Source organism: Boleophthalmus pectinirostris, unplaced genomic scaffold (genome assembly GCF_026225935.1).
Source record: "Boleophthalmus pectinirostris isolate CB_2022bp ecotype Guang Dong unplaced genomic scaffold, ASM2622593v1 HiC_scaffold_14, whole genome shotgun sequence".
In the NCBI taxonomy this organism is placed as follows: Eukaryota; Metazoa; Chordata; class Actinopteri; order Gobiiformes; family Gobiidae; genus Boleophthalmus; species Boleophthalmus pectinirostris.
The window spans coordinates 7255891-7277304 of record NW_026571047.1 but is presented as its reverse complement, the minus strand read 5'-3'; the positions used below and the strand labels follow the sequence as shown (position 1 = coordinate 7277304).

Here is a 21414-nt window from a genome sequence, read left to right as displayed (position 1 = left end):
TAGCATTCCAATAAGTACATGTAAAGTTCACTAGTTTGAAGGCTGCTGTGTCTTTACGATAGAATTCTGCTATAGATTCCAGTTTTCCCAGTCCCAGACAGACAGTCGCAGTACTCACAGCCAGTGTCAGTGAGAGCCACTTGAGTCTTGTCTCCTGTTGTCATCTCTCCAGTCTGAGTGGCCTCGTGCAGATGATATGGGAGAGTGTGAGAGACAGACTGATAACATTACACAGAGACTAAAGGTGCGCAGGTGATGTCACAACATTCTGAAAAGTCTACTGCCTAAAGTCACACTGCGGAATATTCCAGCTTTAGCACTTCTACTTTACATGAGCAACTTAAAGAACAAATATTATGCATTAGTTGTATAGTTATTGACTTTTAAACATGTGGTGAAGGGAATTTAATGGAACTAGGGTAATACATTTTTCAAGGGCGTAGGTTTGCATAGGGACGGTGGGGAAATGTCACAATCAATATTTGAGGAAGACAAAATAGTCTCTACCAATATTTGCCATTTTATTTCAGTAAACACAAATCTAAATTTATTCTGACATTTTTCCAAACTCAGTACTATTAATTTAACACATTTTAGTTTTCCTTTTGTTTATTAGACGTTCAGGGTAACCCATGCCGCTATTTCATTGGCTGCAACAGAGTGATGTCATTAGTGGTGCCAGGAACTTAAACTGGCAAAACGGCAGGACAACGCCAGCACCCGAAGATGTCGGCTTGAGCAGGCTTGTGTGGAAACGCTGTGCACCAAACTTTGAAAAACTTTTCAAAAGGAACTTATTTGGCTTCATCTTCAATTAAACTTGCCTTATAATGAGTTACCGCAGAAAAAGAGCGACTGTCACCACAAGTGCACCTCCCAAACGGAGCCATACTCTTGCGCTCTGAGCAGCATATGACCATGTAATATTCCATGGAAAAATGTACGGACATGACCTCACAAATATGTCATCACCAACAAGCTAAGGGAAATCTGCTACAAACTTCTACATCACTGTTATCTGCTAAACAATCATCTTAGAAGGACAATGGACACAAACTGAAAAATGAAACCACCTCTCACTTATTTTGGACCTGCCCAGACTCTGTGTGTTTTTGGAAATAATTCATAAAACATATGCAACTTCTTATCTCATTTTACCCTTTGTTATAAAGATGGTGCTGTTTGTTTTTTGCAGTGTGCATTGTATGAAAAGGAAAAAAGAAAAAGAAAAACAATATTATATAATTAATCTGTTAATCGTTACAGTAATTTGACAGCGGCAAAGCTCAGATTTAGATTCATGGAGTTGAAAACAGCCCAGTAGACCCCCCAAACTTTGTCTGTTATGTTACAAAACTGTGAATTTCAAAATTGAAAACTCAAAAAAGTCAATTTTATGTATAAATTCTTTACATAGAAATACAAGGTTCATATAACAATTTATCCTGCATTTCAAATATCAGTTTATAATTTTTTATCTATAAATGAACAACTATGGCCCCGTCCACACTACTCTGTATTCAAATTGTTTTCGTTGTGGATGCAGTGTTCGTCCACACTAATCTGATTGAAAACGGCTCCAGAGATGGAATGATCTGGTGCCGCCAGCTCCCACGAATTCATCTGAGTACAGATCTGATCTGACACTGTGTGGACGCCTGAAAACACTGATACACTGATAGTAGTTCTATGCACCACGAAGTAGCTATTTCAGCACCAAAACCCTAAGAAGCTAGAATATATGTCCATTCATATATATATGGTCTATGCGTATGATCATACACATATAATCTGTATAAACTCTGAAAAGTTTAATTTGAACTATCTCCAATGCAATAGAAGAACAGAACAGACTCACCATTAGCTGAACACCCCTCTGTTACAGAAAGAACCCATATATTCCACTGAGTCATGTCCTTTAGTCCAACAGAAACTGAACTGCATCAGCGCACACTAGCGAGCAGTTTTTTTTTTTGAGCACTTAGTTTATGCAAATTAGTCATGCGGTTTTAAGTTTAGTTTCTGTAAAACATAAACAAATATCTTCAAAGTTATGTGGATAGAGAAGGACTGCAGACACAGAAACGAGTCAGTCCTCACTTTGAGCCACCGTGCTCATCTTAAAATCTAGTGTTACGCTAAGTAACTGAACCTCGTCGTCGGTCCATGAAAAGGCCGTTTTTACACTCACCATCTCCCTTGGCTCAAAATCAGCTGCTGCAACTTCAGACTTCCTTGTTTTACTGCTCACGTGATGTCGGGATGTTGTGACGACGTGACACCAGCCTATCACGTGACAAGCGTTTCAGCGCTGGTTTTGCATTACTGTGTGGACAGGGAACGTTTTGATTGCGAACACAGAAACGACGTGTCTGGACGCAGATCGTTTCCGATACACTGATACGGTGATACGCGGATTCGTTTTAGTGTAAATCCAAATATTGCTATCAAATATAAATTTGTTATCTATAAGCATAATGAAAAAGAGGCCCTCATTCACATCAATGCACCATGAGTGCTATGACGTGTTATTTGACTATCTCCAAAGTAGCAAGTCAGGTCTGTGGGCCAGCACCACCACATGCAATAAGAACACATATTTTTGAGTGATAAATTAACTAGAATGTAATAAATGCAAGTTTAATGTCATTCTTTCAAACATTTCAGCCAAAGGAAGGGACATACACACCACCTAAAAACGTACATAAATCCAAATGACCTTCTAATCTAATCTGAACTTGTCTTTTGCTCAGTTCCAGACTTGTCCCACATCTCAGGTGCACAGAGGCTCCACTGTCATCTTCTGTCTCCTTTAGACGCATGACTCATTCCTGTCCACATCGGTTCAGCCCTCTCATTGGCTTACACCGTCTTATCATGTGTCCTCAGACCCTCTCCACCTCTGTGACCCTGTCCCCTTGTGTACGTCCACAAAAGTCCCCAAACACTACACTATCAGACTGCCTGTCACCATCAGACTCGTGACACTCAAGATCAGGGGGTCAACATGGATTCTGAAAATATTATCAAAACCTTTATTTAAAGTGCCTGTGACATGTTGGACTCATTTGACTAAAACACAATTAAGACCACTACTATATATTTAAATTTGACTAAAAAGCTTGGCAATTTTTTTAGGTTTTCATTGTTGTTGAAATCATGTTTGGAAACACTATATGGTGGTTTAATATCGTTCAGAAACACCTCAGTCTAAGTGTTTGCTGCCTTCAGTGACCTCTGAAATTTCAAGTACTACATGACATCACACAAAACTGCCCTACAGGAACTCTCGAAAAAAGAACTCTCTACTTGTTTTCATTTTCAACATGCAGTATTTTTCAACTTTTCTTCACAAATTGCTTCTTGATTTTTGTAAAACCATCATTTATATTCACAACAGGTATTATCCCGGCCAATTTAAGGAGAAATTAGAGAATCAAGGCTAGAGTGTGAGATAACAGAGCTTCACTAAATAGACTTTGGTACTTTTTGATTGATTTTTTTTGAAGAATGACATTCAACCACTGTTTTATTTTATCAACCATAAAACTGAGACAAATGTATATTTCCACATATCACTTCTTACAGACAAATGGTCTTCTAAACTTCAGTGGCAACGATCATTTGAGGGTAGTACGAGCTTGACATGCGAACAACTTGGATTTTCCTTACATGTTTTACCAAATTGCAACAATACGGCTACGAAACCACTGGAGGGGGCTCTAGGCCAATGTACAAAAACTGTATTGCACATTTACAACAACAGAACAGAGAGAAAAGAGCAAGAGCAAATACATTTAGTTACAACAAATACGACTATAAATATGAATATAATTGTAATTTGACCTCTGGGAATGTCTTTTATTTGTCGTACTAGAATAAAGTGTAATTGCACATCCACTACAGTAGTTGGCAGTGACGCTCTCATTGTCAGAGTGTGCGTGGTGAGTATTAGCGCTATAGTGTCGGGTTTTTTTCACCGAGCAAATGCACACACAGCACAAAGCAGGATATATAAAGTGCAGAGAGCAAACTGTATATAAAGCATTTGTAGCACTCGTCTTCACTGTGACGACCGTGGGAAACGAGGAAAGACCGCTGTGTTTACTTTGTCTAAAAATGTTGCCAGTGGACTGCATGAAGGCAAATAAATTACGGCGTCGGTCATTACACCCCAATCACGCTGCTAAGACACTTGCCGAATATTGTCAACAATCATCCTGCTTTGTGAATGCAGCTTCAGTAAACCAGCAAGCACTGGCAGTATCATATAAGGTGGTGTACCAAATAACAGAGGAGCTCATTCTGCCGCACTTGAACACGGACATCATCTTTAAAGACGAGGAGGACACGGGAGCGGATTGCCTCATGACGCAGGTGAGCTCAGCGTGGAATACGGACGGACACATGCTGCTTGTGTCCCGGAAGTCACTTTGGAGACGCAACTAAAACGTTTGGTAGTGGTTCTGTTGAGTGGGGGGAAATGTTTTCTTCTTCCTACTGAGGGCGTGACAAAATAATTGAGAAGAACTGCACTAGAATCAGGACCTTGTTCACGAGAAACAAGCTATAAGAGCTGTATAAGACACTCCACCTCTATCCTAGGTTGAGAATGAGTAGTGGTCACTCCATGTACTGCAACTCCCAGGAGCTCCCGGCCCAGAAACAATTCTTCCAGCACAATGCATTTTTTGGGAATTCATATTGCCCGTTTTCAGGTGACAGATCATCCACAGCTTTCACAATGAGGAAATAATGCGGATGAAAAAATATATTGTGGGATTTTGCGTCAGTGAGTACAGGCCACTGAAAACAACACAGTGCCATCTTTGGTTCACCTTCCATATCTTATTATTCTTCCATGTGTCTCAAAGTTAATTCTAACTTTTATAAAACCATTAAATATAAAATAAACAACCAAAAATGTAAAGACTATTCAATGGTATTTTATATGTAAATAACTTCAGTTTATGGCCTTACTTATTATGCTTCAAATTTAGCATCAGCATTGCCTTTATAAACTTAATGTTCTCCTAGGAATTTTTCATCTCATTTGTAAAGTGTTCAACATGTCACTGACCTCCACCGAAAACTCCATGTCCACTGTTTGTTCTTGGGGGATTTATTAAAGGTTCACTGTGCAACTTTGGTTACACATCCACCTTGTTGTTTCTATGGATATGTCACTGCTCTGTCTGGAATGTTCCATAGTATGACATTAAACAGCTCTACCTTACATTTGTTCAATTACAAATGGTTTTAGTGCTCAAAAATTCCAGAAAAATGGGCATTCTCACGGTGAGCGGGGTCACCTCTCCACAGATCTGACCTGTAAATTTGTCTGATTTGGTCTCTGTGTAGATGCCACACTGTGAAACATTCCACTCCATGACAAAAAGCATTTGACGGACACTTCACCTTTAATTCTAGGGAAACATTAAAACATAAAAATTGAACAGGAAGTAGGGAAGCTAAAATATAATCACTGACTAAAATACCAATTATTTATAGTCTTATTTATGAAGCATTTCTTTTCTCTCAGTTCTCCTCCCATCGTGGGCTTCCTGGACGACTACGCGTTTGTGATCTCCGGGCTGTTGGACCTGTATGAGGCTACCTTCCAGACTGAGTGGCTGCAGTGGGCGGAGGAGCTCCAGCTGAGACAGGACGCTCTCTTCTGGGACTCTGAGGGCTGTGGCTACTTCTGCAGTGACCCCCACGACCCCACTGTTCTGCTCCAGCTCAAAGAGGGTAAGACAGATAGTGAGGCACAGCAGTATAGCGCATCATAGGTTCAGGTTTTGTGATGTTGTAACATTCTCAAAGGTCTTATCTTGCACAAAATTGACTCTTGGGAGCTTTAAGCCATGTTAGAATGTTTTTGCTTCATCAAAGACATACCTGGAGTTGTGTTTTTGTCACATGTGTTTGAGTAACCCTTTATTATTACACCTTGTGATGTCATGAAGCGGTAGTTTTCAAGTAAACAGATACCGTTTATCTTTAGCTGAGTGGAGATGATCAATTCCAGTCCTGAAATCATCCAAATGATTCTATTGAAAGTATTTGGAGTTTAAAACACAGTGGAGAACTTTCTGTATTACCACATGATGTCACAAGGTAGAACAGAGTGTTTTATGTTTGAGAGAAGAACTAAGACTAAATATGCAAGATTTGTGTGTTAAACATGTGTGAATGAAACACAGTTCCAGGTATGTTTGTGATGAGGAAACAACATTATAACATAGACCAGAAAATTGTGTAATATGGGCCCTTTTAATGATACTGCCTTTGTTGATGTTTTTGCTCGTGAAGCAAATTTCAGCTGATGATGAGCAGAAACCTGTTCCCTAGTTGCTTGTGCTCTCACTGTGTACAGGGTAACGGATAGCTGTTATTTTGTCTTCATCCAGACGTTTTTGCGCACTGGAAAAAGTAGTAATTGTCTCTTAAAATGGTCTTTTTGGCTATGTTGAGTCTGCAGGGTTTAATGCTCTGTTCAGATTCTCTTGTGAAATCCGATTTTTTTTGAGGTCCTTCACATTTCCAATTAAATCTGACTTGTATGTGATCTCCAGTGTAAACATTAAACGCCTCAAAAGTGTCTCACATGTGCATTGGAGGACAACGACGCCACACGAAGCGAGCATGCTCAGTGTGAAGTCGCCTGAACGCTGGGCTTGTCTCCAAAAATATGGTCCAGTTATTCGTAAAATGGACAAGTTAGATGTCCACGGCTGCTTCATTTGTTTGAGTCTTTAGCCTCTTTGTATTTGGCTCCCATGCTCTTTATTTTTCATTGACATTGGAGCCAGGACGCCTGTAGCCGCGCTCGGCCATTTCTTTGGCAATAATTTCAAAACCTGCCTGTTTCCCTCCAAGACCACTCCAGTACAACAATCCCCCCAAATATTAATTAACTCACTAACCTCGCTTTCCCTCCAATAACTAGACTCCATACCTGAGGTGTAGGTAGTGTGAATGAATGCGACCTGGCCATTCAGACTGAAATCACATGTGAAAATGTCAGATATGTATCGGTTTTAGGAGCACATATTCTGGGTCGCATTTGAAAAAATCATTAAACGATCAGGTACAGGTCGCATAGTGGCAAAAAAATCTAATTTGGGTCACTTCAGGCTGCAGTCTGAACGTAGCCTTTGACATTCAGCTGGAGATTTGACCAGTCACACCACTCAACAAACTCAGTGAGACCTGACCTGTGCTGGTATGATGGGACTGTGAGCAGGGATGCAAGTACAGAACTGTCTGCAAACTTCACCTTTTGACAGTTGGATTGGATGGGCTCGCAGTCAGCAGTGTAGAGGATGAATAATAAGGGAGACAGGACACAACCTTGAGGTGTCCCGGTTACGTATATTGCATTGTTTTGATCTTGTTTGTGGTTCGGTATTGGTGTGAAGACTGGTTAATAATATCTCTGTAATTATTGGTTCTCTTGATACTTTGCAGGTGATGTCATCAACATTTCCTGGTGGTGTGAAGCCAACTGTAGGCACTGCTCTGTTAAAACCTGTTACTCAAGTTAGACTTTAATCTGAGCTTTATTTCAACACAATCTGACTAGAAAGAGATGAGTTAGCTGGAACTACAACAGCTGTTTGTGCTGTTAAACAAGTCCCTCTTAAATAACATAACACTCAGTTTTTCAGTTAGTCACTCGCACCTTTTTGTTGAAAATCAAACACCTAAACAGAACGCTCGTATTGATCACAGGCTCCTGAAAATGTCTTGTTTAAATTCCTGTTGTTTTATTTCTTGAGTTTTTTGATAATCTGAACACTTTTTGACAGTGTTTGCTGTGTGAGCATTGTGTCACCGTGGTAACCACTGAACATCCCATCAGACACAGACCAATGTAGAACACCCCCAGCGTGATGTCGCTGAAAAGTATCAATACACATTAAACAAAAACTAGCCCACATTTCAACTCCTTCTCAGTTGGCACAGAAGAACTGGTGGTAAATAGTCATTAAGAGATGTTGATGTAATCCATTGTTTAATCCGTTATTCATCCAAGAGTGTTTTGTTCTCAGAAAAGTTGTCATCTGGATAAAATCTAGAATTTGTAGTATAAATTAATCAGGCATGTTTTCACTTGAATGAACTTAAAAGCCTCAGTTTTCTGTCAAAATCTTTTAATAACCCGTCAAAGAACATGGACAAAAATCCCGCACACGACTTGCTTTCAAATTGTGAGATTTATTTGGACAAACCATGCAACCTTTCGGCACTAGGCCTTTGTCAGGCAAACCGAATGAGAGCTCAGGTGGCTATCTTAAATAGGGTGTGGCAAGCACCCAAGGGTGACAGGTCATAAAGAAACAGTGTAACAAAACATCATAATTAACAGAACAAAGACAATCACCATATAGTGTAATAATAATAATAATAATAATAATAATAATAGACATAGTGTAAACTATAAAATAATGCTGTCGTGCCATATACACGTCTATATATATATATATATATATATATATATATATATATATATATATATATATATATATATATATATATATACAATGGATCTTAAAATTGTAGCCCATATACAGCCCACCCAAAATGAGAGACAAATGCTTACAAAAAGATGCTAAGATTAAACTCATCATTGAGTCCTTTTGGCGCTAAAGTTTGAAGAGTGTGAATCCAAAATGTTTTCCTTCCTTTAAGTATGCGGTCATGGTCCCCTCCTCTGGGTGGAGGGGGGACATGCTCTTCCACAGATACGTAGAGAAGACGTAGAATAACCCGTCAAAATAATTTATGATCTAGTCACTCAGTTAAAAAAAAATTAAAATTAAAGTTGGAATATTAGGCAAAATCAATACACTTTTGAGCTTTTTACCGTGTTAAAACATTGTTCCCTAATCAAAAACATGTTTTATGTGTCATCCATGCATGTTTGAGTAATTACCATATTTTTCGGACTATAAGTCGCACTTTTTTTCATGGTTTGGGTGATTCTGCGACTTATACTCCGGTGCAACTTATATATTGAAATTTTCACACTGACAGCCGCGAGAGGGAGCTCTAGGTTTGTGTGCCAGTATCTGCTACTCCTGTACCGCTGTCACTTCGTGCTCTACTGTGCACGTCTGCGCCAGAAAAAGACGCTGTCCTGCTGCAAGTAGTGAAATATTCAGCTGAAAACAGTAATCGAGCAGCAGAAAGAAAGTTTGGAGTGAGCAAGAAACGTGTGAGAGACTGGCTGGAAAGCAGGGATGGAGAACACAGCTTCACGGCAACCAGGAAAGTGCACCATGCTGCTTTCCTGGAAGTCACTGGATGGATCAACAAAGCCTGGACTTCAGTGACAACCCAAACCATCCTGTCGGGATTCAGAATCGCTAGAGGAAGTGGCGCTCCGTTTACATCATGGATCTATGGTTTACTTCCGGAGGTCGCGTAGTTGCTCAGAAATGACACCTGAGAATGAAGAATTCAATGGATTTAGTGATTTGGAGTGAGATGGAGAGAGTGGTAAACTTATTTTCTGTTGTTTATACTGTACTTATCTGAATAACTGTTCATATGCGTATGCGTCATTTTACGTTAACATACTAGACGCCTCTTCAGCCTGTTGTTATCTATTCTGTTTGTTGTTACTATAACTTGCCTTTCAAGCTGAAATGTTGGTTACTGGTCTCTGATTTTATAAACCAAATTTCCCCCAAAATGTGCAACTTATAGTCTGGTGCGACTTATATATGTTTTTTCTTCTTCATTCTGCATTTTTTAGTTTATACTGGCTTATACTCCGGAGCGACTTACAGTCCGAGAAATATAGTAAGCGATCTCTCCCGGTCACTATTCCAACCCTTCTTATGGTTTATCTGTGAGATTCCGTCCAAGGCTCCACCCACAAGCCTACATCACCTATGCTCCCATGTGACAATTCTCCATAAATATACAAAAACAAGATACAAAACTGTACACAATAACTCAAGAAACCAGATTCGATGTGCAGTAGTTTCATTAGCGATTGTGTCATGATAGCGTTCTGAAGGTGGATTGACTTAGCATAGAGAGAAAAGTGACGTGGTACTTAGAGCGTCAACACAGCGATCTAAATATGTTATGTGTTAGCAGTTAATACCCCATAGAAATAAAACACACCCTCTTTAAAACGTAAACTCAACGCTTTGGTGCCGATATACAAAAAGTCGAAGCCAGGAAAGGATAATTTGACAAACGTTCACAGACAGATGATTAAACGCTACATTTCGTTTTATTATAAGGCCATATATCAGCAGTAGCGTCTCCTGGATTGGCCTAATCATTCAACCATTCTCCTATTCACCTGTCTTCCTCCCGAGAGCGCAGAGCGATCACCTCACATCGATTGTTTCAGGGCCAGTTGAACGCTACGGTAATGATGTGACTGGAGGAAATCAAGAGCAAGGAGCTTCATCAAAATATAGGCAGCTTTTCTTTTTTTTTTCTTTGAGAGACCTGGCTGCTACTGCTGCTGCTGCTCCTGCTGCTGCTGCTTTGATCACGGGGCTGCCATATCCGTCTTCATTTGGTCTCCAGCTCTCCGGCTCCTGACAGGTTCAACATGTACAGTGCATGAGCCCGGCTACCTCCAATTACCTCCAGCCTGCACCGCTCACTTTTATTTGGGCGTTAGAACAGTTGAAATAGGCAACGCTGATCTACGGAATACAGAAGGCGAGCATGATTTTGATCACTACTGGGTAGGTTGAATGTAGTGTCTAGGTTTTATTTGCGCAATACAGGTACAGGAAAATGATTGTGACTCTTCTAATTTTGCCTCAGATACATAAAAAAAATCATAAAATTAAGTATGGAAGTTGCTAGGGCTCATAACAAATGCAAACACCGCAACAAATACCAATGCGACAACACAACAAAAAGCCACAGCAAACCAAACAGCACAAGAAAAAAACCCACAATGGAAGTGACCCCAGGACTATTTTAATGCAAACGCTGCAACAAATGCAAACGCCACAACACAAATGCCACAACACGAATGCAAACACACCAAATCCCATAGGAAGAAGGGCAATAACATTTTTCCCCATGATAAAATTCACCAAACATTCTCTTTGTTCCGGTTTTAAATCCTCAGGAATCCGATCTCAGGAATCATTGCCCACACGTTATGTATGTCTTCGTCTACATCCATCTCGACCACTTTGTTTACTGTTGTGCTGTACCACAAAAGGGACAGACGCTTGAGTTTGACGTCATGGATTCACAGCTCTTCACTCATTGGTCGGTACGTGGTCTACAATTTGCGGGGTTTGGAAACCGTCTAGTGTATTTGGATTCCTGACCTAGTCGCTGGAGAGAACTAAAACTGAGCGGAGGCACTAGGTGGCACCAGCCTGGCTTGTGCAATCCTTCAGATACACAATTTTTAATGAATAGAAGGTTGAGTCACTGTCTTGAATCTACAGCTTCACCTCAATCCGTGCGCTGTGTGGATGTAAACAGACACACGTGAACTACTTTCGCTTTTTTACTTTTAAAGAATGCCTCAAACTGGATTAACAGAGCGGTTTTGTGGACTGGGGTCATTATTTGTGGACAGTTTCTATGAATAATGTGGAATGAGATGCTGCACTTTAAATTTACCACTTTACGAGAGGCGAGGAATAAAGTCTTCTCATTATTTTCGCTATATCTCCAGGTTGTAGCTTGCTTCCTTGTGTCCGTTGGAGGCCACACAAATATTATCCTCCGTGTGTCATTATTCGGCCTATGAAAGTACTGTGATTTTAATTGTGTTGGGTTCGATCAGGTTCGAACACAAATATGTTCATGCCAGTCAGGCTCGGGTCAGATTTGATCACTGCTCTGTAGGACGCAGGCTCGGACAGAAAAATTCGGCACGATCCACACTCTATAAGGCACTGACAACCCAGGTTCCATTGTGCTTATAGTGGTACAGTTCCGTAAGTTTTTTCCTCATTCACCAAGCATTATTTTTGTAGCCATTCTCACCGACATTTAAATACAACAGGCTATATGCACTTCAAAATAAATCACAGGCACAGTACACAGTGGCCTTATAGTGACTAAGAGGTATGTCATGGACGTCATTTGCTTCACTGTTATTGGTTAAGTCTGCTTGTCATTCACTTGTACCATTATAGAGGTTGACCAGTCGGAGAAGCGAGTTGGAAAAAGCTTTAAGGAATGACCGAAATATCATATCATCAGAGAGAACAGATCATTACTCAGAACTGTATGGCCTGGTGGTGTTTGTAATCCTTCCTCCTGCTCTCTGCTGTGGTACTGCAGATGTCCAGCTCCTCTTGTGTGTATGAGTGTGAGAGTGTGTCTGAGCTCTGTGTAATGACTGAGTGTGGGTTTGTGTGGAACAGGAGCTGTGCTGCTCTGACCTTAACCTCTCTCTCTGACACTTGCACACAGCCGCCGTCAGACCGGGACTACTGTCTGCCTGTCTGTCTGCATCAACACTGCTTTTACTCCCGTAGGTACTGTGCTCTCCTTCTCTTTCTCTTTCTTTCTCACACACATACTGAAAACTGGCTGTCTTGTCCATGCTGTTTTAGATTACATAACTAAAAGCGGAACAAACTTTTTTTTTTTTTTGCTGCTAAACTAGTCGTTTTTGGGGGGCAATTTTGGTGTAAACTAGATATATGTGCAGTTTTCCATTCAAAAACAGTGTGCTGCCTCCAGTGGTCACTGCAATTTCAAGTCCTATGTGACATCACACACAACTGCCTTGATTATAGCCTGGTGTTTGTGATTATAAACTCCTGACTACCGGGGCGGAGTTTGAAGTGTGGATACCTGTTAGACCAATCACACTGTTCCTTATACCTACAGAATATGTCGTTATAGTTGTACAGTTGTTTGTTTATAGTTAATGTAGGAATACTCCATTGGTCAAAATACAACTTGGAGTAAGCTAATGATGATCGAAAAAAGGTTTTTAACCCTTCCAGACCGACAGTATCATGTACAAAGCTTGGGAATATGTTCTGTATAACCCCACTAACTTTCTAACCATAAAAGATAGAAACTTGCTTTTTTTTCCTCATAAAAGATGACAATTGTGGCTTTCCAAACATATTTATGGCATTAAACGAGGGTCTAATAGGAACTTTGTTTTCCACTAAACGCATGTGTTCCATCCATTTTGATTGGCTCAAACTTTGCCAAAGAGTGTAGTGAGTCAAATTAGTCGACTGCTCTGAGCGTCTGTGTTCGTAACAATTGAAAAAGCTGCTCTAAGTGCAGTTATTTCTCAAATAAATGGAAAATCATGCATCTTGTTCTGCATAATTGTACATCCTTTGCTATTTTTATTTGAAATGTTTATTTCAGTCAAAATGTACAAATCCAAATGTAACAAACACCATGGAAATGCAGGAAGTGATGTGTCTCTGTGCCCTGGACCTGACACCAGATGTTTCCCTGACTGGCACCAGAGAAATATCCTTCTGGATTTCCAGGCAAAGGAAAGTCATGGGGCCATTGCACTTTTTTTTTTGTTTTGTTTTGAGGGCAATAAGGATATTTTTAGTTTACTTATAGACTTGATATTTTGCACTTTTGTAGCTAAGGCCCTAAATTAAGCATTTCTTTATGTCTAAAATGTTTACTGTGTGTTTTGTATGAAAGAGTGTGAATAATAGTTTCCTTTTTTTTCATCTGTATTCCTGGTTCTATAGCTTTTATTACAGCCGTATTACACAACTACAGCAGCAGACTGTGAAATAACAGGTTGTACTGAAAAAGAACACTTCATTAACACTTCATTAGGGGGTAAACGGGGAGTTTTAAAAGCAAAATTAAGAAAAAATCCAGGCGAGGACAAATGTGCTAAAATTGCCCTTAGGTCTGGAAGGGCTAATGAATTAATTAAGTCATAATACTTTACCTTATTTATGAATCAAGCTGATGATGCTCTGTGATGCTCTGTCCCACCTTGTGATGTCATGAAGTGGTAGTTTACAGCTCCCTTTTATCTGTAGTTCAGCAGTGATTGACAATTCCTGGTCTGAAATCATCCAAATTAATCTAGTGAAGGTGTATGGACTTTAAAAACACAGTGGAGCACTTCCTGTATCACCACATGACATCACAAGGTGGAACAGAGTGTTTTCAGTTTCGTGAGAAGTCTATTACGCAGGATTTGTGCGTTAAATGTATTTTAGGGAAACAAATCACAACTCCAGGTATGTTTATGACGAGGAAACAACATTATAACATCAGAAAATAGCTTAATACGGGCATTCATCAATTGCACTCATGTAGATTTTTTTTTTGAGGTGTGTCTCCCAGCGTGCTCTGCCCACCCCACCACGCCACCTCCCTCTTTTCTTTTAGGAGGAAGCCCATTAGCGACGCCTCTGTCCCTCCATGTTTCCTGTCAGTGAAGACGGATTACTCTCTCTGCTCTGCACTCGGCGCGCTCTCCTCTCTATCTGTTTTCATATAAAAGCTCTAAGGTCACAATCATACACTGACACCGGCGGGGGCGCGTTTATACACTGTGGAGACGCTGCTCAAAAGCGGGCTCTTCCTTTTGGCTAAAGTCAACGCAGTCAGGCTCCATTTGTTGCCGGGCAGTTCCAGTCTATTTGTCAGTGGGTCATGGGACGTCTGGGTGGTTTTTGTTGTGTTGCTGTAATTCTTCTGACTATTAAAGCTGGACTATGGAACTTTTTTGTTATGGGTTCATGACCAGCTTGTCTCCACGGACACGTTATTATCGCTTAGTCTGGAATGTTCCACAGTGAAGGCAAGATACTTCACTAAAATACCATTATTTAACTGAAGTAACTTGTGTATTCTCTAGGCTGGTATAAGACACAGTTTGCAGAGACACAAGATTGGGTCTACAACAGTGAGACAAGAGGTTAAGACAAAATTTGTAATTGACAAACTCTACTATCCAGTTCACATTTTCCTTTTTTATTGCTATTATTTTTTTATACTTTGTTGACCTGTTGCCCTATTGTGCCTGTCTTAGGTTAGGGGTGTGCACAAATACCAGAATATTGATATATCATACTAAATTTTGTGCTAGAGTATCGTTATCATGGGCTTCTATATCGATATATCACCAAGAATATTTTTTCTTTTATCTTTGGGCGTTTTTTTGTGAACAAAGTACAATTTTGTTGCTTATTTAGTGGATGGAAATTTGTTTATGCAATACATGTGATGTATTCACTATTTAAAGATTACATTTTCATATTAACTTTGCACAAGTAGTTTTTTAACAAAGAAATATTGTTGCTCAAATGTGTTTGGTTCTTAAAAAACAGCAACAGCACAGAGAGTATCATGTGCAATGTGTCGATTACTGTATCACACGTGTCACCATATTGTGACAATATTGTTTTGTGAGCCATGTATCGTGTATTGTATTGAATCATGAGGACCCTGTGATTCCAAGCACCATTTTGGGTTTAAGTTAAATTGTATTATTTATCTATTCATCTATTTATTTATTTATTTATTTTGTGCAAAATCTTTTTTGCAATTTAGTCTTGTGAGATTGGGGCAATATCTTGTACCCTCTCTAGTATTTTAGGAACACACTTCTCATAATACAATTGGAAACTTCAAGAAAAGGGCTACAGATGAGATTAGAGTTGTAAGGTCAAACATCAGAGACATTTTCAATTATGTTTTTATTATTATTTTTTTTTTACAACTGACCCCAAGATCTATAGCTATTATTTTGATAAACAATTAAGCAGTTAAGCATCATTGCTCCCCAAAAAATACATCCACAAAAAGTGATTTCATGATTTCATTGGAGCCAGATCACAACATTGACTAAGGTGGCATCCACACAGTTAAGTTTTTTGGCCTAAACAGTGAAGTCTGTATTCGTTTCAGCCTTTCATCCACATGGAGTTGGCGTTTTGGCTGGGCAAAAACTCCAGAGTGGAGAAATCGGAGAACTCCAGCGTTGCATTGTCATGTGGACAAGCAAACGTGACTTCGTCATGTCTGTTTGTTGTGGAAGAGAAAGGACTTCATGTGCATGCGCTCTTTGGAGTATTGTGTGTCCAGTGGCTCTGGCTGTGTCCTGTTTACAGCACCACATACAGGTGTGAAGTGTGGCATATATATTACATTGTTTTCACTCAGTGCTCTGTCATTGTGTGGATGTGAATATTTTTTAAAAATCCAGGAGCGTTGTCGTGTGGACATAGCCTAAGTTATCCAAGATCTGCTCCTGGGAGTTCACACTTCTCTGTTACATCCACACGTCTAACTCAGAACCTTTACAATAGGCTCACCACTAGGAGGAGTGTGGAGAAAAAAAAATCTCACAAGATCATGTTTCTCGTGTGTGCACAAAAACACTACCCTAATAAAAACACAAACCAGCATGAGAAGAACTGGCACTTCCTCATGTAATAAAAGGCTCTGCCACAGTCCTCCTATAGCCACGAGGTAGGCTCCCACAGCAGATAGCGTGGAGGGGGGTGGAGGGGTCATGAGAAGCTCCCTCCAGGCTCTCACTGCACCCTGACAGGAGATAAGGTCAAGTGTTTGTCCCATCACATCACACTATAGAGGAATGTCCGCTATGAGGACTACAAACAACACACTCTCTTCTCTGTGTGCCCATATGCTAACGTGGATTCTTTGTCTGCTGTAAATGAGAATTTAATTACTTAGGAAGTAATGATATCCTTGCCTCTTTACAATTGTATGCATTATTCAGGCTTTTTGAACCGCTGTAGAACACAATCATCTTGGTAATTATAAGTTAGTGTAATTGTAGCCCTTTTTACTCATTACAATACATAATGGAAAACCTTGTATGCGTTGCATTCGTGTAATCCCAGTTGTACAGTTAGGGTCCATTACAATAGAGGACTGACTGGACAAAATTCTGCTAAGAGACTGGCATAAATATTTGTCTGAAGGGATGAGCTAACTATCATAGACTGTATAAAATGGACATAGGTAACCCACTAGTCGCTGTATTGTTGTACCTGTTGTAGTGAGCCCCGTCATTTTAGTCTTATAATGTCTGTACTTCCTGTTGGGTTTAGGGTGGGGCCATAATATAATTTTTTTCATGCTCTGACAGGTTTCTTTTTTTGTGCTGGATTTCAGATTTTTACTAGGTCAGGAATCAGAATACACTAGACGGTTTACAAGAACCCCGGAAGTTGTAGACCGCGCACCGGCCAATCAGTGAAGAGCTGTGAAGCCATGACGTCAAACTCGTCACGTCTGACTGGGTCCCTGTAAACAAAGCATCGAGATGGATGTAGATGAAGACAGACATTCTGTGTTGGCAACGATTCCCGAGATCGAGGATTTAAAGCTGGAACAAAAAGAATGTTTGGTGAATTTTGTCAAGGGGAAAGACGTTATTGCCCTTCTTTCTACGGGATTTGATGCATTACATATGTCACGACTAAATAGCAGCAATTGGTTAAATAAAAAAGTACCCGCTTACCGTCGAGCAAACGAATCCTACTGCTGCGACGTCAGACAGTTTCCACGAAGTGGAAAATCAAAGTTTGAGGATCAAAGTTTGAGTTGTCATCTTTCATAATTTTTTTTCCCCAGGACTTTCTTTTTTTTTTTTTTTTGGCAGTGACTGGTATAAAAAAATTTAGTGAAAGACGACTCAGTAGCACCTCCTCCAAGTTTGATTTTCACAGGGCCTATGGGAGCCCGACCTGGAAAAAGCAACGTAAAAATTAAAAACCAGCCACAAAAAATAGAACATGTCAGAAAAAAATATATATATTTACTCCAATCACCTCTTGAGTTTCCTTTGACTGGAGCTGGAACTCTATGGGTGATGTCACACTCCCTTAGTCCACTTCTTTATATGCAAACTACACTGAAACTAACACACCCTAGTTGTTTACAGTTAGTAAGTATATGTTATTATAAAAAGTTGTTACAGAAAGTTCTACTGACTCATTAGGGGCATAAACGATTATTATATTACGATCTGACTCAGGAGATGGTTAAGTCCATTAAAAAACTAATAAGAATGTGAACTAATAGTACTGTTAAAATAACTTGTTGTTGCTGTGTTAGTTTCAGTGTAGGTAGTTCCTCCCTTCAGACAGACATTCAAAAGGCCTGTACACAGTTTATTTCCTTGTGCAAAATTACTCCAGTACAGATATATTGTATAAGCAGCTCTTGAAGTCAAAGTAAGTCTGCTGTGTGCTGCATTATAAAGAATCAGGAAGAGTGCGCTGAGCATGCTAGTTGTGGTTAACATTACTGTGATTACATATGCAAAAAGGGCTGCTGATGATGCTTGAATTCATTTGCGTGAAGCAGTTGGAAATCTTGCCAAATTTCCGTAACTGTGTAGTGAAAAATATCTGGTGTAGGTGAATAAACTTTAAAAACACAGAGGAGCACATTTGGACTACCACTGGATGACATCACGCAGTTAGGCAAACTTTTTGAGCTCTCACTAAATATGTTTCACTATTTGTTCATAAACTCTTAAAGGAACACTATGTAACTTTTTGGTTGGGGGACGGTCACCTGCTTGTTTCTATGGAGATGTCATTGCTCTGCCTGGAATGTTCCACAGTGTGACATTAAACAGCTCTACCTTACATTTATTCAGTTACAGGTGGTTTTCTAGCTCAAAAACACATAGAAAAACAGGGATTCTGACTGTGAGCAGGGTCACCTCTCCACAGATCTGACCTGTAACTTGGTCAGGTTTGGTCTCCATATAGATAGAAAGTTTTAATGCCATACAGTGAAACATTCCAGACAACCTAATAACAGCTCCATGGAGAAAAGCATTTGACACACCCTTCACCATCAACGTTACAAAGTGCATCTTAAAAACAGAGGAGCACTTCTGGACTACCACTGGATGACATCATGCAGTGGGGGCAAACATTTTGAACTCTCATTAAACATCCAGAACTTTTCCACTGTTTTAACATTCTGACATGATTGCAATCTAAATCCATGTCTAACCTGTCCCTCTGTTTGCGTTGCAGATCAAGACGGCGCCGAGCCCAGTGCCAACTCCGTGTCTGCGTCTAACCTGCTGCGTTTGTCCCAGTGCACGGGCAGAGGGGAGTGGGTGCACAGGTGCCAGCAGCTCCTCACCGCCTTCTCCAAACGCCTCAGTGCCGCGCCCATCGCCCTGCCCGAGATGGTGCGCGCCCTCATGGCTCAGCACAGCACCCTCAAGCAGGTAACTGACAAGTGGAGAGAGTGTGTGTGTTTATGTGTGTATGTGTTCAATGAAGTGTATATGTATATGTATATATTTATGTATTTTGATTTAATAGAAAATACAGTATAACTACTATTGGGTGCACCTTTGTAGCAAAATAAAAAACATATATAGTTAGAAAAACAGAGCAGTTCTTCAAAAATGTAAAGAAGCCTTCTAAAAAATAATTGAATATTTCCATAGTGCTAGTGGAATAATTACGTAGCTGTCTCATCTTAAATAATATCTGTCTAACAATTAGAACTGTACTTTTTGCAGGAAATCACACCACTGTCACACCGCAGGACATCACACTGGCACATGTTCAAATTTTTTTTAGAAAAGATGGATTTTACCAAAATAAGAAAATGATAATTATTAAACATGTTCTGTATCTAAAACCCTTAACCCCAGAGCTCTTCCTGATCTGTAAATGAGCTAATTCTAGTTTTTTTGTATCAGTTTTTTTAAATGTGTGATTTTTCATGTCACACTGCAGGACACCCTCAGGATTGCAGCATGAAACTGTCTATATCTTTTTTAGATTTAAAGTAGCGGTAAATGTGTAGTAATATCAAATCCTGTACAGTGCTACAGTCACACCGCAGGTTATTTGAGTGCTTTTTTGTTGATTTGCCAAAAAATGAAACACAGCCTTATTCTAAAACTGTATGTCATTTATTGAATACATATTTGTGCACAGATGAGTTGAATTTTGGAGGAAGAAAAATATTATCTAAAAAGTAATTTAAAGTGATTATGGTGAAAATGGATGTCATGTTAAGTACCCTACACTACAAAAATACTTTTCTTCCACATATGTCTCATTATCTTCAAAACATCTACTTTTTACATATGTTGTTTGGCAGTATTTGTCGAAACACATTTTGGCTGTACACATATTGTTGCCATTTTTTATTACTACCATCATTTTATTAAAATAAATACATAAACACATTTTCTTAAAATGTGACACTTTTCTGTCAGCTAATTCAGGAATGTTTAACTGTCTGAACTTCAAAACTGGACTACAACATGATTACATGATATAATACTCATAATCAGTTGAGTAAAACTATTAAAGTACCCATTTAAAAATATAGCAAAAGAGTAAAAGTATTTCAGATTTTGAGGTCTTATAAAGCTTCAAATGTAGTAATTTGAAGAACAACTTCTGCTGAAACAATTTAATCAATATATATATATTTTCCAGCTATTTTTATTTGTACATTTTTGTTTGCTCAAACTACGAACATCTTGAAAATAAACCCCTCAGGCTTTTCAGCAGGCCTCAAATGACACATTTTTTAAAATATATTTGTACTTTTCAATCCTGTACACAAAAGTACAGATACCAGTTTCTCAAATGTAGTTGCGTAAAAGTAAAACATGTCTACTTTAAATGTACTTAAGTACAGTACCAATATCTAAAATGTATACTAAAGTACAGTACTTAACTTCTTTACATTGTTGTTTGTAATATGTGCCACCACTGGACACAATTAGGACTCCATGGTCAGTCTGTTCTACTTTACAATATTCAAAGAAATCGATCTGGTATGAAAAAAATATATACATATCCAATTTCCACTTACTTTCATTCCATCTTAAAGTATTAATCTTGACACTATTTTGGCCAGCTGACATCTCCTCTAACTCCTCATTCCAAATAAACAACTCAAACTCACAGACATCGACTGAGGACTCCCCGTGAGGCGTGTAATTTCCCTTTTATATTCTTTTACACTTAGCGCACTTGTCACCACTCTTTGATTCGTCGCTCGCCTCTGGGGCTTTGACAGCTCAACAAAAACTATCTGTGTTTAAATTGGATATTTGTCATCTCTTAAGGAAGAAATATGTTGCTTTTTAAAGGTACACTACGTAACTTTATCGGCAGGGAGTTAGTGACTACCTTGTCTCCATGAGATAATACTACAGTATACCATTAAAGAGAGAAAGGGTATTATGCCAAATCAACTTTTTTGAGCTTTCTTCTATGTTATAGCATTGTTCCCTCATCAGAAACTTACATGAAGAGGTTTTAGAGGTCACTCATGCATGTTTGAATAATCTAGGGATCTCTTTCAGGCTCTATTCAATCTCTCTTTACGATTAGCTGTAAGATGCTGTCCAAAGCTCCGCCCAAAAGCCTACGTCACCCACGCTCCCACACGATAATTTGCCATAAA

At 39.4% G+C, this 21414-nt stretch overlaps 1 protein-coding gene across 1 annotated transcript in view; it reads left to right on the top strand.

Moving 5' to 3' along the window:
• The window catches only part of spata20 (spermatogenesis associated 20), a 139087-nt gene that overhangs the window by 36208 nt on the left and 81465 nt on the right, over positions 1–21414 (top strand). The window contains 2 exon segments of the mRNA XM_020939727.2: positions 5543–5751; positions 19002–19201. Of these exon segments, the coding sequence (XP_020795386.2) occupies positions 5543–5751; positions 19002–19201 (409 nt within the window).